This window comes from Acinonyx jubatus, chromosome A2, assembly GCF_027475565.1.
Source record: "Acinonyx jubatus isolate Ajub_Pintada_27869175 chromosome A2, VMU_Ajub_asm_v1.0, whole genome shotgun sequence".
Lineage (NCBI taxonomy): Eukaryota > Metazoa > Chordata > Mammalia > Carnivora > Felidae > Acinonyx > Acinonyx jubatus.
In genome coordinates, this window is record NC_069383.1 from 105,611,941 (window position 1) to 105,626,980 (window position 15,040).

Below are 15,040 nucleotides of genomic sequence, written 5' to 3' on the forward strand. Positions count from 1 at the left end.
CTCGCTTCCGGCGGCGCCCCGAGTGACGTGACGAGCGCGCCGCGCGGCGTGGTCCGAGGACAGTGCGGGCGCGCATGGAGGTCAGCGGCGGCCCTCGCGGCGGCAGCTCAGGTCTCCCGGCGGCGGGGAAGAGGCTGCGGGGCGTGGATGCCGAGGGCCGGAGGGCGTGGCCGGCTGGAGGAGACCGGACAGGCGCTCCGGGACGCGGGGGGTCAGGGGGCTGGGCTGGCGGGGTGGAGGCGGGTGGGGGGGGCCGGGGCGCGGCGCGAGGTGGGGGAAGGAGCGGCTCCCGCCCGTGTGCGCACGCGCACCTCCACCGTGGTCCCGCATGGTGACCCGCGAGCGGCGCGCTGACCCTCGCGTCTCAGCTCGCAGGCCCCCGCGCCTTGGTGCGGGTGCGGGGTCTGCATCTTCGGGGCCGGTGTAGCCCAGTTGCGCTCCTGGACCGCAGCTCGCTCCCCAGGTCGTGGGATCGACCGGTCGGACTGTTTCCGGCTTCCCTCTGACCGGGCTCAGCGGGTGCGGGCTGTTACCTTGGGGCCGGTGTTCTTCCTGAGCCTCTTATACTGTGTAATTAGACTAAGCGTTTTACAGCGGCTATCATGCGCTGGCCACTACCGGGTTCCGGGAAACCGAAGGTCGAACACGCTACGCTCTCTGCTTTGGCAGGCGCGCGGACCCCATCACTTGATCGCAGAGGCAGGCAGGACTGAACAGTATCGGGATATGTGACACACCCCTGGAGAAGGTAACGTCTTGCCTGGGTGTGGAGAGGTGATGGGTGATTTTGTGGGTGCTGTGCTGGGGGTGGGGGGCAGTCGCCCTGGCTGGGTCTATTGAAGGTGCAGGGCCTGTCGGGATGAGGGATGTAAACCCAGGAGGTCATTCTGAGCCACGTTGTGAGGCTGCGGGATGTGAGTCATACGTCCAGGGCTTTCCAGGAGCAGTCTGATGTGAAATATCGTCTTATGCTTCTGGAAGTCCATCATTCTTGATCCTGGGTTAGTTTTAAAGTAAATGAAAGGACACTGTCCAATCCTGCGGAGACTCCCACCTAGGAACCCGGGGCTGAACCTGGGGATCTGAATGGTTGAACCACCCTGTAGGCAATTGTGCTCTCCAGCCCTAGCTGTAATGCTCCTGGGGTTGGCATTTGGTTCCATCCTACAGCGAAACAAAAAGCCTCTGTGCCCCAGGTATGGGGCAGGCAGAAAGCAGAGGTTCCGGCTAGTGTGGAGAGTGGCCACAACGTTGTGTCACCTGCTGTGTTCTCGGATCTCTGACTCAGAAGCTGCGCCTGCATCACCCCTTTCTCTCCTTTTCCTCTTCAGGGCTTTGGACCTGGACCTGTTCACTAGGAAGCTGCCCTCCCTGCCACCCAGGCCATCATGGCAGCCCGCCTGGTGAAGCGATGCGCGTGCCTCCTGAGAGAGGCCACCCTTCTGGCCCCTGTGGTGGCTCCGGTAGGCCGACTGAGGCTTGCCAGCGTGGCGCATAGGACTCTGACTTTCTCAGCCACCTGCCCCAGTTCCCACTTCCCAGGCCCCTTGTCAGGGCTTGTGGAGAAGGAACAACTGTCTGCCCCCTATCCAGAGCACCAGGAGGTGGAGCGGCTCATTGAGAAGGCCACCCGGCCAGAGGAGCTCCTGGAGCTGCTCAGTGACAGTCGCTGCCTGCAAGAGAACCATGCGGCCCTCATGCTTATCCAGCTGTCTCGCCTGCTGTCTGACAAGCCGGAAGACAGAGCCTTGCTTGTGCAGGATGCCCGCTTTCAGCAGCTTCTCCATCTCGTTGACAGCCAGGTGGGTTTCTAAAATGTTCTCTCAGGGTTCCCCATGCAGAAAACAATGGCACCAGAGTCCAAAGCAGCCAGTCACTTTGCAGGTATAGACGGGAACTGTGCTGCCTTGCTTAGTTCTCTCTGTCCTGTGAGAAGTTTTTGTTGTATAGAGTCTAGGCTACTTTTGCTTGCTGTTCCCCACTGATCACAGAGCGGTCCCGTTAGGTGAACATTGCCATCCTTCCACTGTCCTTTCAGCAGCACACGGGGCGCAGAAGCACAGGAAGCCACACTGGTTCCACCCGGTTCCTTGGGTGCTCGTCCCCTTGCCAGGCGGTGCTGACTTGCATGACCCTGCCGCAGTGTCTGGCCAACTGTGGGCGCACTCCTATGGCTGCAGGGGATGTGGGGTGACTGATGGGGAATCCCAGGCAGCCGGGCGGGGTGGTCAGACCTCAGGCCCTCTCTGGGCTGGCTGAGGAAGGACTCCCCTCAGCCAGGCTGTTCGCTCCGGTGCCAGGGGCCCTTGGCACTGGCTGCGTCGGCCCTCACTCCCTGCCTTGGTCCGTGCTACCGGGAAGAAGCCGTGCTTCCGACACTGAGCAGGGGACTCTGTGTCCAGTTGTCCGAGAGGATGGGGAGGAGAGGCATGGATCGGGGTGGCAGTTGCACTAACAGTATTTTCCAAACCAGACGCTGTGAGAGTAGTGGATGTGGCCGGCTGGTTTTAATGAGATAGGGTAATGGAGAAAATGCCAGAATGCGTGTGTGGTAAGGGGAGCATGGCATCCTGGAACCTCTTGCTTCAGTTAGAGGTGTGTGCTGGGGTCAGGGCACCAGTTTGCTTCCTGGTGATGTCATAGCTGGTGACGGTTCACTGAGTCCCTTCTTGTTCCGAGGCTGTAAGCCTGTAATTGTCAGTGCACATTTCACACACACACACGGAACCGAAGCAAGTTCTGGGAGATAAAAGTGAACCTTGTAACAGAGTCGTAAGCCAAAAGCAAGCGGGGACCAGAGTATGGGTAATGCGGATGGTGGCCAGGCTCTCTTATTTGAAAGTGTCCCTGCTGTCATGGAGCATGCATGTCTCCAGCTGCCCAGCCCCTCCACGCCACCTTCCCTGTTTGCACTCAGAACCCCCCCACCCCACCCCCTAACGGGCAGAGGCTGCGTGCTGCAGGTGGAGCTGCACCTGGACTGCGGGGTCCTGCACCGGACTGTGACACACTGAGAACAGGGGGCCCCCTTGTTCAGAAACAGGCAGGCCCCCAGGAAGAGGGAAGCTCTGCCATGTGCACTGGGGCTTTGGGGACGTCGTGGAGCCTGGCATGAAGCCTCACGGCGTGCCGGTGGCAGCAGGTGGCTGGCCAGACACTCCCCCCCGCCCCACTCCTCGCTGGTGCCAGGGAGTGTGGGGTAGGCAGGACTCTGTGACACCTGGCCTCTCTCTGCCCGCATATCAAGCGCTTTTTCACGTAGCTTCACGTGCCAGGGGCATCCCCGCGTGCTGGCTGGTGTCAGCAGCAGCCCTGGAAGGTGGGGGTTGGCGGGGTGCTGATGCCTGGGCATGCTCTGTAGGGATGTCACCTTTGCTGTCCTCGGTGGTTGCATTCCTAAGAAAGTACGTTCCCGGAAACCTTAAGACTGCTTTGTGGGAGAAAAGAGGTTCAGGGTTCGGGGTTTGTCAGATGCGATGTGGCCGCTGCTTCTGAAGAAGGGCCAGTGGGTCTGTAACACCTAAAAACTGTTACCGTCGCTACAAGCAACAGAACGAGTGGGTTGATAAAACTCTTAGTTCGGAGTCTGTCCCACACGCTTCCCCCTGGCTTCTGGACTCCACGGTTTTGCTTGGGTTTGGGCACACGGAGCCACAGCGGGTGTCTGTGGTCTCCCCTCAAGGGAAATCTTCTGACTCGCACAGGGGTCCTTGCTCACGGGTGACCCTGGACGGCTGACCAGGTGGCGCGGGAGGTAGACTTGGTGGTGGGCTGCAGACCAGCCCAGGGCAGGTGGGGTCCCGGCTGTGACTGCCCCGTGTGTGTCCCCTTCCCCCCCCAACCCCCACCAGATAAGTGCTGTGTGGCACGGGACTCTTGTGAAACTGCTCCGCAGCCTGTATGCGCTGGCACTGCCCGCGGCCTGCAGGGAGCTGCGCTCAGTGGAGCAGGAGGTCCGCTGGCGCCTGCGTAGGCTCAAGTACAGGCAGCTGGCCTTCCTGGCCGAGTCGAGCGCCACACACATGCGGGAGTCCCCGGAGCTGCTGGCTGAGCTGCTGCTGCACTTAGAGCGGCGCTGGACGGAGATCGATGATGGCCGCACTGCGGTGGCCCTGATGGCGAAGACGGGGCACCTCTCTGAGCCGCTGATGAACCGCCTGGAGGACAAGGTACTGCGGCAGGAGCCCCAGGCAGCTGCAGGCGCGCCCCGTGGCCACACAGTGGACCTAGCTGGCGGTGGACCTAGCTAGCGGGCTGCTGGCTCTCCTCCTCTCCCCGGAGGGCCTCGGGGGTAGGGCAGAGCCTAAGCCACGCTTACAAGGGGGCTCCGCTTAACGCTTCTGGTGATGTGCCACACGCCCCCGGCAGTCAAGTCAGATTCGGCCCCCGCTCCTGTTGTAGCGAGAGCTGGCCCAGATGGCTGCCATAGGAAGCTCGCAGCTCATGGGCTCCGGGTCCCCTGCCCTGGGACCTGGGGATAAGTTTGGCTGCAGACAGGCCACTTCGGGCCCACGGGTGCTCCGGCTGAGAACCGAGTAGGCCCGCACGGCAGGGTACTGGATTACTGAGCTCAGGTCCAGTCGCTGTCCCGCAGGGGCGGTGCTGCATGGGATCCCCGGCCTGGGCCGCCTAGCTGACCCTGAGGGCTATGGTTGACAGTGCCTGGAGTTGGTGGAGCGCTTCGGCCCCGACGAGCTGCGGAAGGTGCTGGTGACGCTGGCGGCTCAGAACCGGCGTTCAGTGCCCTTGTTGCGCGCCGTCTCTTACCACCTGGTCCAGAAGCCATTCCCGCTGACAAAAGGCATGCTCCTGGATCTGGCCTATGCCTACGGTGAGCCTTCCCCATGGGGAGCGGTGGGAAGGGAGGCGGGCTGGCCGCAGCTGTGTCAAATTCGGTGCCCGCCCACCCGTGGCAGGCGCCGGCCCAAGAGGCTGCCACAGGAACACCGTGGCTCATGGGCCCTGATCCTCTGTGCTGGGCCTCAGGGATAAATTCGGTCACGGACACCAAGCCCCTGGAGCTCCAGGCCAGGCACTGGGGGCAGAGGGAGGGCAGAGCAGCCTGCCCACCCTCACCAGGTGAACCTTGGGGTCGCTCTGTCCCGAAGGCAAACTTGGCTTCCACCAGACCCAGGTGCTCCAGCGCCTGGCTGCTGACCTGCTGCCCCACGTGCCCAGCCTGACGTCCGGCGAGGTGGCCCGTGGCGCCAAGTCCTTCGCCCTCCTCAAGTGGCTCAGCCCTCCCCTGTTCGAGGCCTTGGCCCAGGTGAGCCGGGCAGACCCTGCTCGTTCCACTGGGGAGGAATGGCCGCCCTGGACACTCCCCGGTTACGAACAGGGGCTTCCTACCCGGCTCACTCATAGAGGCGCAGCCTCTGTGGGCAGTGGAGAATGGCGGGTGAGGACGGTGTCCTCCGTCGTGTCACTGGGTTCTGGAGGAGTTTCCATCCGTCTTCGGGTGGCTATAGCAGGACGTAGTGTGGACCGTGAGGCTCGGAATTTGCTCAGGACTCTAAACTTCATCCCCTGAAACAGCGAGGAGAGACACTTAACTTTACCTGCAGCGGCTTGAGGCTGCGCAGACCACCCGGGGCGTTTGTGACACTACCACCGGTCTCTGGGTGGGGGCAATGAGCAGGGGGAGGTCTGGCCCGCCACCCTGTCCAGGTGGCCCCCGGGCGGCTGGGGGCTCGTGGGCCCTGTGGGAGGGCCCCTCTCATTCTGTCCTCCACCCCGTGTGGCCGGCCCAGCACGTCATAGACCGAGCCCACACCGTCACCGTGCCGCACCTGTGCAACGTGCTTCTGGCCTTCGCACACCTGAACTTCCGTCCCGAGCGAGAGGACAAGTTCTTCGGCCTGGTATGGTCTGTGCACCTGTTCACCCACCCTGGGTGTGGAGGCAAGAGAGGGGAGCCCTGACCTCGGGGCTTCAGGGATGAGAGGGGAGCTGGAGCCCCGTGTCACAGGGATGGTCTGGGGACAAAAGATGTGAGGTCCTCTACATGCCTGCTGTGCGGCCGTGTGCACAGGTCGGGAGATGTTGGCCGGCTCACTCGCCGCAGTCAGGGCTAGGGGGCCGCTGGTTTTCCCTTACTGTCCTGCTGATGCTCTGAACCCTTGGCACACCACCATGCAAAGCAGGCCCGAGCAGGCCCATTCAGGCATGACACATCTCGTGTGTGCACCTGGGCCTCCACGGGGACACTGCCCTCCTTGTACTCTCCCAAGTTCTCCCAGGGCCAGAAATCCATTCCTGTCCCCAGGGGCCTGTGATTTTGTGCCACAGGCCCTTGCTGCTGGGAGGGGCAGCAGGAAAGTCCTGCTGCATGTTGTGCTGTCCATTAGTCCTGGGTGAGGAAGAAGGTTTCTGGTACTTTCTACTGGGGGAAGGGGGGGCTCCAAGCCTGGCCAAGAACATCAGCCAGGATTGCTCCCAGTAGTTGTTCTAGCCTCAGCGCAGCCAAGCCATTCCAGCGTTCCGACTGCCTCCGGCCCAGGAGGTATGCGGCTGCTGAGCAGAGCCCCCCGCCCCGCCCCTGTCTAGGTTCACGAGAAGCTGGGGCCCAAGCTGCGGAGCCTGCACCCGGCCCTGCAGGTGGATGTGGTGTGGGCGCTGTGCGTGCTGCAGCAGGTGCAGGGGGAGGTGCTGCGAGTGGTGCTCTGCCCTGAACTGCATGCCCGGTTCCTGGGTGAGTGCTGGGGCTTCCCCTCCCCTCCCTGACCCCAGGGGTCTGGGGGCCTCAGGCCTGGCAGGGAGGGGGCTCCAGAGCAGCGAGATGGTACCCAGAGCTCACCTGGCTGGCATCTGTTCCTCCATCCCTCTGCCTCTCCATGTGCGTGGCCCTTATGATCTTGTCTCTGCCCCTGATGATGCCAAGTTCAGAGTCAGTTGGGATCGAGGGTGTCACTGTCCCCTGCCTGGTCCCCCTCTTTCTCTGGCCCAGCGTTGGCCTCGGCTCACCCTCCCTTCTCGTTCTGCCTCAGGCAGCGAGTCCCCAAAGGACCAGAGCACCTTCCAGAAGCTGCTGCACATCAGCGCCACCGCCCAGCTGGAGCACCCTGAGTACACGGGCCCCCTTCTGCCGGCCTCAGACTGGGCACCCTGGCTCTTGGCCTGTGATGGGAAGGCCACACCCCTGCAGAAGGAACTGCGGGACACCCTGCAGGGGCTGCTGGGGAGCCCCAGCAGGGGCAGCTTCGCAGTGGCCACGCAGTACGGCTGGGTTCTGGGTGAGGCCCTCTCTGCACTACCCTGGTGGTGGGCACGGGGCTTGTTCTGTCCAGGACAAGGTCTCTGTGCCCCAGGGACGGTCCCTTCCATGTCCACCCGTGCCCCTCCCTAGACGCCGAGGTGCTGCTGGACACGGACGGCCAGTTCCTGCCCCTGAGAGACTTTGTAGCCCCGCATCTCACTCCTCCCTCGGGGACCCAGCCGCTGCCCCCTGGGGCCAAGAGGTAGGTGGCCTGTGGCCGGCCCTGGACTCTGGCTCTTCTCTGGTGCCCCCTTCCTCCTTCCCCCCACCGGGAGAATGCCTAGCACTCTGCCCCTCCCCCACCAGGCTGGCGTTCCTGCGCTGGGAGTTCCCCAACTTCAGCAGCCGGAGCAGAGACCTGCTGGGGCGCTTCGCCCTGGCCCGGCGTCACGTGCGGGCCGCCGGCTTCCTGGTGGTAGACGTGAGTACCGCCAGTCCAGTGGGCCCGTTTGTGCGGGACGAAGGGAGGCCCGGAACCTCGTAGATTCCCTGTGGCCGCGGCCCTGAAGCGTCTGCTCAGGGCTCTTAGAGCAGGTCTGCACCCCACGAGTGCCTGGCCCGGGGCCGCTGACCCCTTCCAGAGCAGACAGTCCTATATGGGCCAGGGAACCCAGGAGTGCCAGACACCGTGTGAGGGTTTTGTCACATTTACTTCTTGTGGTAGTTTTGGTATCTCAATGGGTTTTTGTTTTTCACTTCAAAAATGAAAAAGTTGTCATCAGGTGCCACAGATTCTCAGATCCCTGGTCCCGGGGGCTCAGGCCCCGGCAGCTTCGTGGGCTTGGAGGGTGGGGAGGCCAGGTGTGGAGCAGCGGGCAGAGCACAGGTGCCCCTGCCCCCTGCAGGTCCCCTACTACGAGTGGCTGGAGCTCAAGTCTGAGTGGCAGAAAGGCGCCTACCTCAAGGACAAGATGCGAAAAGCAGTGGCGGAGGAGCTGGCCAAGTGACCTGGACTGCGCCCTGGGCGACCCGGCTCACAGCCTGGACTGCACTGTGGGGGAGCTGGCCGGCAGCTCCTGCTCTCTTGTGGGCAATAAACAGTGAATTCCAGTGTCCACACCAGGAGGTGTCCCGGACTTTGTCACCATTACCACCACCCACCCTGCTCTCATGGTGGCCTGTCTGTCCCGGCTTCTCTGCCTCCCCAGGTCCCCTTGTCCCACATGTTCACATGGAGCCGCCTGCTGTTCACACCGTGCGGTCCACACCCAGGGTCCTGGGATTCCAGCGTTTGGGCTGCGAGGACTTCCTGGGTCAGGCCTGTAGGGTTTTGAGGACACGGCTTGGGGTTCTGATCTTGGTGTGGGCACTGACCACAGGTGTCCTGGGCGTCCCTGCCTACCTGTGCTGTGGTCTCAGATGAGTGGAGGACCCCCAAGGACCCAAGCTGACCAGTGTCACTGGCTCTGGAACAAGGGACAGGTGCAGTCAGCTGACAGGATGCAGCTACCATCACCTCCAGACCAGGGGGATGTGCCCTGTCCCTGAGTGGCCCGAGCCTCATCCCTGCCCCGCCCAGTAGTCTGTCCCTTCCCCAAGCCTCTGCTGCAAAAGCAGGATGACCGCCACATGCTGCCATTTGTCCCCAGCAGCTCAGAGCGGGGCAGGGAGAAGGGCCATCTCCAAAGTGGTCCCTCTGGAAGAGCTAGTCAGTCTCCCAAAACCGTGCAGCTCCCACAGGCATTGGGGTACGGGTGGAGGGGGGCCTCTGGCACTTGTCATTTGCACAGGCCAGAGGGAGGAGCAGCTGAGAGGACTCTGAAGCCGGTGTCCCTGAGCGTAGGCAAGATGTGGGAGCAGGGATGACATCATGCAGTGAAGAACGGGCATAGATGAGGGTTGGGGTGTGGAGCTGGTCCTGTCCACTCAGGACCACAGGCTTTCACTGGAGACGCTCAGGTCCCTTTGCAGTCTTGAGACATCACAGTGGTCCCTGTGTCCTCTGTTCTTGGTGATGACATCTACAACTGGTATGTGTCACCAGGACACCGGGAATAGGAATCCACGTGTAGGGCTACTGCCTCCATGCAGGGGCCCCTCCTGCCACCCTTCACACCCACACCTCCCCCTGCTGGCGGCCACCAGCCTGACCTTCATCTTCACTCTTGTTTCCAGAGCTTTCTGTAGAGGAGTCTGCACAGCCCTCAGGCTGGATCTGCCTGGGCTCTCTTGGGAGACTCATCAGGGGGTCCATGCCCTGCTTCCGTGTTCCTGCAGGTGACCGGTCACCCCACACTCAGGGTGGAGGGAGCCTCGCTCTCTGGGATAGATGCCCGCCATGTGCATTTATGTGGGAGTTTGAGCTGCCCAGCCCTTCCAGAGTCACTATGCCGTCCTGTGCATTCCAGAAGGTGGTACGTCTTCCCTTGGCCGGTGCCAGGGAGCGCCCACTCCAGCGGCCAGTGGGTACCAGCTGCTGCCTCTGGGCCTTGCATTTCCCTGACGGCCAGTGCACTTGCATCGTTGCTCATCTGCGTGGGCTCTGGAGAAATTCCCAGCCCGGTTCTGTGTCCAGGACTTGATTCGGTCACCTTACGGAGTTGTCAGAGTTCTCTGTACACTCAGAACTCAGTTCCCATCAGGAAATGGTTTGTGAATGTTTTCTCCCGTTTCATGGGTTCCATCTTCACTTTCTCAGTGGTGGCCCTCAGGCAGCAAGCTTCTGTTCTGGCAACATCCACCATATCTTCTTGATTTGCCTGTGCTCTTGGCATCCTGTCCCAGAGTCCTTTGGTGAATCAAGGTCATGGAAATACACCTGTTTACTTCCGAGAATTTGATTACTTAATTTTGCCCTTACAGATTTCTCCACTTAAAGTGAATGTTTGTATTTGGTGTGCAGTCAGCTCCACTCTGCATATGACTCTTAAGCTGCCCCAGTGCCGTCACCGAGAAGATCATTCTGTCTTCTGTTCTTGGCACCTTTGTTGAAACTCTGCTGGCCACAGGTGTCTGGGGTTAACTCTGGGCACTCGGTAGCTGTCTCTTGATTGTTGCTTTGCAGGACATTTTGAAACTAGAAAGCGTGAGTCCTGGATTACATCAGAATAGCTTCTGCACAGTGAAGGAAACCACCAACAAAACTAAAAGTCAGCCTCCTGAACGGGAGGAGAGATTAGTACCCAAAGAATACAAAGAACTTATTCAGGTTAACACCAAAAGTGAAATAATCCACTTAAAAATGGGCAGAACAGGGCATCTGGGTGGCGAGGTAGTTAAGCGTCCAGTTCATTTTGGCTCAGGTCATGATCTCATGGTTCAGGTGTTCAAGCCCCACATCGGGCTCTGCACTAACAGCAAGGAGCCTGCTTGGAATTCTCTGTCCCTCCCCCACTGTGCACTTTTCTCTCTCAAAATAAATAAACTTAATTTTTTAATGTTTATTTTTGAGACACAGAGGTGAGCAGGAAGGGGCAGAGAGGGAGACACAGAGTCCCAAGCAGGCTCTGAACTGTCAGCACAGAGCCTGATGTGGGGCCCAAACCCACAAACTGCAAGATCATGACCTGAGCCGAAGTCAGACGCTTAACTGACTGAGCCACCCAGGCACCCCAAACTTTATTTTTTAAGGTTTGTTTATTTTTGAGGGAGAGAGCACAGTGGAGGAGGGGCAGGGGGAGGGGGAGTGGACAGAGCATCCAAAGCAGGCTCCGTGCTGATCGGGCTCAACCTCAAATGGTGAGATCACGACCTGAGTCAACATCAAATGCTCAACCAGCTGAGCCACCCAGGCACCCCTAACAAAATAAACTTGAAGAAAAGATGTGGAAAACGGGCACAACACATGAACGTTTTTCCAAAGAAAAGCTCCAGGTGCCTAACAGACACATGAAAAGATGCTCTACATCACTCCTCAGGGAGATACAAACCAGGATGAGATCACCTCACACCTGTCAGTGGCTAAAATCAACACAGGAAACGAGTTGTCAAGGACGTGGAGGAAGGGGGCCCTCCCCACCACCGGTAGGGATACAGACTGGTGCAGCCACTCTGGACAACAGTATGACAACACTCTGGACAACAAAGACAACTGGAAAACAGACTCTTAACTGGGCAGGGTGAGGATTGGGTAAGGGAAACAGGTGAAGGGGGTTAAGCATGCTTTTCTTTTTTCTTTTTTTTCTTTTTTTTTTTTTTTTTTTTTTTTTTTTTTTTTTGCTTATTTTTGAGAGAGAGCACAAGTGGGGGAAGGGCAGAGAGAGAGGGAGACAATCGGAAGCAGGCTTCAGGATCTGAGCTGTCAGCACAGCCCGATGCGGGGCTTGAACTGCGAGATCATGACCTGAAACCAACTGAGCCACGCAGCCGCCCACACACTTGAGCACTGAATGATCTGCGGAAGTGTTGAATGACTATACTGTACCCCCAGAACTAATACAACACTGTATGTTAACTACACTGGATTTTTAAAAAGTGTGAGTCCTGCTTTATTCTCTATTTTCCAGGTAAATGGTTTTGGCTATTCTGGGGCCCTTGCAATTCCGTATAAATTTTAGAAGTAGCCTGTTGGGGCACCTGGGTGGCTCCGTTGGTTAAGTGTCCATTTCTTGGTTTCGATTCATGTCAAGGTCCCACAGTTCACGAGTTCAAGCCCTGCTTTGGGCTCTGTGCCCATCATAGTGCTGAGCCTGCTTGGGATTCTCGGCCTCCCCCAGCTTGTGCGTGTGCTCGTTCTCTGTCTAAATAAATTTAAAAAAAAAGAGCCTATCAATTCTTGCAAAGAAGTAGTTCAGATTATGGTGGGGATTGCAAGGAAGCCTTAGATCAGTTTGGGGAGTGTTATCTTAACGTGATGCCTTCTGATCCGTGAACGTGGGATGTTTATTTAGGTATTCCTTAATTTTGACAGTTTTGTAATTTTCAGAGTATAAATTTTGAGTTTCTTTGGCTAAACTGATTCCTAAGTACTTTATTCTTTTTGGTGCCATTATGAATGGGATTTTCTTTAATTTTGGATTGTTTATTGCAAGTTTATAGAAATACAATTGATTTTCTCTCTTTTTTTTAATTTTTTTTTAACATTTATTCAGTTTTGAGAGACAGACAGAGCATGAGTGGGGTAAGGGCAGAGAGAGAGGGAGACACAGAATCCAAACAGGCTCCAGGCTCCGAGCTGTCAGCACAGAGCCTGATGCGGGGCTTGAACTCACAAACCGTGAGATCAGGACCTGAGCCGAAGTCAGACACCCAACCGACCGAGCCACCCAGGCACCCCATCTCTCTCTCTTTTTTAAGAGAGAGCAAGACAGCAAGGGAGAGGGGCAGGGTGGGAGAAAGAGACAGGAGAATCTCAAGCAGACTCCACACTCGGCTCAGAGTCCGATCCCACAACCCTGGGATCATGACTGAGCTGAAATCAAAGTCAGATGCTCAACTGACAGCCATTCAGGCACCCCACAATTGACTTTTCCTAATGGAAGTATAACTCACACACGATGAATTCACATACAATATTTTTACATGTGAAATGATCCCCATAAGTCCAGTTACCATCTGTCACCAAAGTTATTGAAATATTATTGACAGTATTCTTCATGCTCTGTGTTAACATATGTGACCTATTTGTTTTGTGACTGGAATGTTTGCACCCTCTTAATCTCCTTTATCTGTTTACCACTCCAACCCCTCCCTCCTGTGGTAACCAACAGTTGCTTTATCTACAAATGTGCTTCCATTTGGTGTGTTTTTTTTAGATTTATTTGTAATTTATTTTATAATTTTGGGGGGAACCTGCATACCGTTTTCCAGCAGTGGCACCAACTTACATTTCCACCAACAGTGCGTGAGGGGCCCCTTTTCTCCACATCTTCACCAACACTGGTCATTTTTTTCTTTTTGATACTAGCCATCCTGACAGGTAAGAGTCGTGTCTTCCTGGGGCTCTGACTTGCGTTTCCTGGATGACAACGGTGTGGCACCGTTCACGCATCTGTTGGCCATCTCCAGGTGTTTGGAGAAATGTCTACTCGAGTCCTCATCCCTTTTATTTGTTTAATTTTTTTTTTATCTATTTTTGAGAGAGCACAAGCAGGGGAGGGACAGAGAGAGAGGGAGGCACAGAATCCGAAGCAGGCTCCAGGCTCTGAGCTGTCCGCACAGAGCCCGACGCGGGGCTCAAACTCATGAACCGTGAGATCATGACCTGAGCCAAAGTCAGACGCTCAACTGACTGAGCCCACCCAGGTGCCCCCTCAGCCCATTTTTTAATAGGGTTATTTGTCGTTGTTTATATTAAGGTGTGTAAGTCCTTTATATAGTTGGATGTTAACCCTTTATCTGTTGTATGATTGGCAAATGCCTTCTCCCACTCAGTAGTTCTCTCTGTTTCCAGCTTGAAGCAACCCCACCTTCTCTCGCCCTTGCCTGAAGAGACTGGTCCACAAAACCATTGCCGAGACCAGAGTCAGAGAACTTACTGCCCATGTGCTTCTCTAGGATTCTTAAGGTTTCAGGTCTCACACTGAGGTCTTTGATCCATTTGGAGTTCACGTTTGTGCGTGGTTTAAGAAGGGTCCAGGTTCCCTCCCTCTGCCTGCAGCTGTCCAGTTCTCCCAGCACCACTTGCTGAAGAGATGGACTTTTTCCCATTGCATATATTTGCCTTCTTCGTCATAGATTCGTCGGGGCACCTGGGCGGCTCAGTAGGTTAGGCATCTGACTCTTGGTTTCAGCTCAGGTCCTGATCTCACAGTTTGTGAGTTCGAGCCCCATGTCGGGCTCCACAATGCACAGCCTGCTTGGGATTCTCTCTCCCTCTCTCTGCTCCTCCCCCACCTGCATGAGCTCTCCTGCTCTCTCAAAGCAAATAAATAAAATAAAATCTTTAAAAAATGGGTTCATTGACCCTATAATTGTGGATTTATTTCTGGGCTCTCTATTCAATTCTGTTAATCTGTGCATCCTGCCAGTACTGACTGTTTTGATTACTTATTTGCTTGGCAGTATAGTTTGAAATCTGGGAGTGTGATGCCTCCAGTTCTGTTCTTTTTCAAGATTGCTTTGGTTATTTGAGGTCAACAGTTGATTTTTTTTTTTTTTTTTTTTTTTTTTTTTTTGTTATTTGCTAGGAGGGGGAGCACAAGTGGGGAGAGACAGAGAAAGAATCCCAAGTGGGCTCCACGCTGTCAGCACAGATTTTTATATCCTGATCTTGAATCCTCCAGCCTTGCTGAACCAATGTTATCATTCCTAATGATTTTTGCTGCTTTTAAAAAGATTTTGTCTTTGACTTTACACACTTTTATATGATATGCGTGTTTGTGGGTCTGTCCACATCCACCCTGCCTGGGTCCATCGAGCCCCCTCAGTGTGTGGGAGGGTTTTGTTTTCAGCTTGGGAAGTCTGCAGCTGTGCCTTCTTTGGATGCTGTCCTCTTCCTGGTACCCCGGTTCGTGTGCGGTCTGCATGTGCTGGTGCGGTTAATGTGTTCCACACCTCTCGGAGGCTCTGTGCGTTTTTCTGTTCTCTTCTCCAGCTCGCGTAATCTCCTGTGATCTGTCTTCAAGTTCACTAGTTCTCCTCCCAGTTCAGATCTTCTGCTCAGCCCCTAAAGTGAATCTCGTCATTTTTGTCCCTTGTGGATATTCTCTACTTGCTGCTACCTCATCATCATACCTTCCTTTGCTTTAACCATGCTCTCCTTTAGCAGTGAGCATAACTTACAACAACCACCTTCACATCTTTCTCTGTGACATACGGCATCCGGTCGCTCTTGTAGGCAGTTTGTGTTGCCTGCTTTCTCGCCAGTACATGGGTCATACTTCCTATCTGTGCCTGGTAATTTTT

The 15,040-nt window shown here is 56.6% G+C and overlaps 1 protein-coding gene and 2 non-coding genes across 8 annotated transcripts; all 3 read left to right on the forward strand.

Moving 5' to 3' along the window:
- The first annotated feature begins 1 nt into the window (after position 1).
- On the forward strand, positions 2-11,241 carry TBRG4 (transforming growth factor beta regulator 4). 6 transcript variants are annotated; one of them, XM_027046095.2, is made up of 12 exons: positions 2-80; positions 670-748; positions 1,332-1,802; positions 3,852-4,169; positions 4,660-4,831; positions 5,109-5,266; positions 5,751-5,861; positions 6,547-6,691; positions 6,991-7,215; positions 7,346-7,457; positions 7,562-7,676; positions 8,101-11,241. In XM_027046095.2, exons 3-12 carry the CDS (start codon positions 1,389-1,391, stop codon positions 8,200-8,202), a joined length of 1,872 nt encoding a protein of 623 aa, XP_026901896.1. In that variant the 5' UTR covers positions 2-80; positions 670-748; positions 1,332-1,388; the 3' UTR covers positions 8,203-11,241. The 6 variants fall into 6 exon arrangements, 5 of the variants coding, with proteins under 5 accessions (XP_026901896.1, XP_026901898.1, XP_026901893.1 ...); XM_027046097.2 differs by having other exon boundaries at positions 6,987-7,215; positions 8,101-11,239; XM_027046092.2 differs by having other exon boundaries at positions 6,987-7,232; positions 8,101-11,237.
- Positions 4,364-4,499, forward strand: LOC113595595 (small nucleolar RNA SNORA5). The gene has a single exon (XR_003416129.1). It is a non-coding gene; the product is annotated as a small nucleolar RNA SNORA5 (small nucleolar RNA).
- Positions 4,877-5,010, forward strand: LOC113595594 (small nucleolar RNA SNORA5). The gene has a single exon (XR_003416128.1). It is a non-coding gene; the product is annotated as a small nucleolar RNA SNORA5 (small nucleolar RNA).
- Positions 11,242-15,040: the final 3,799 nt, after the last annotated feature.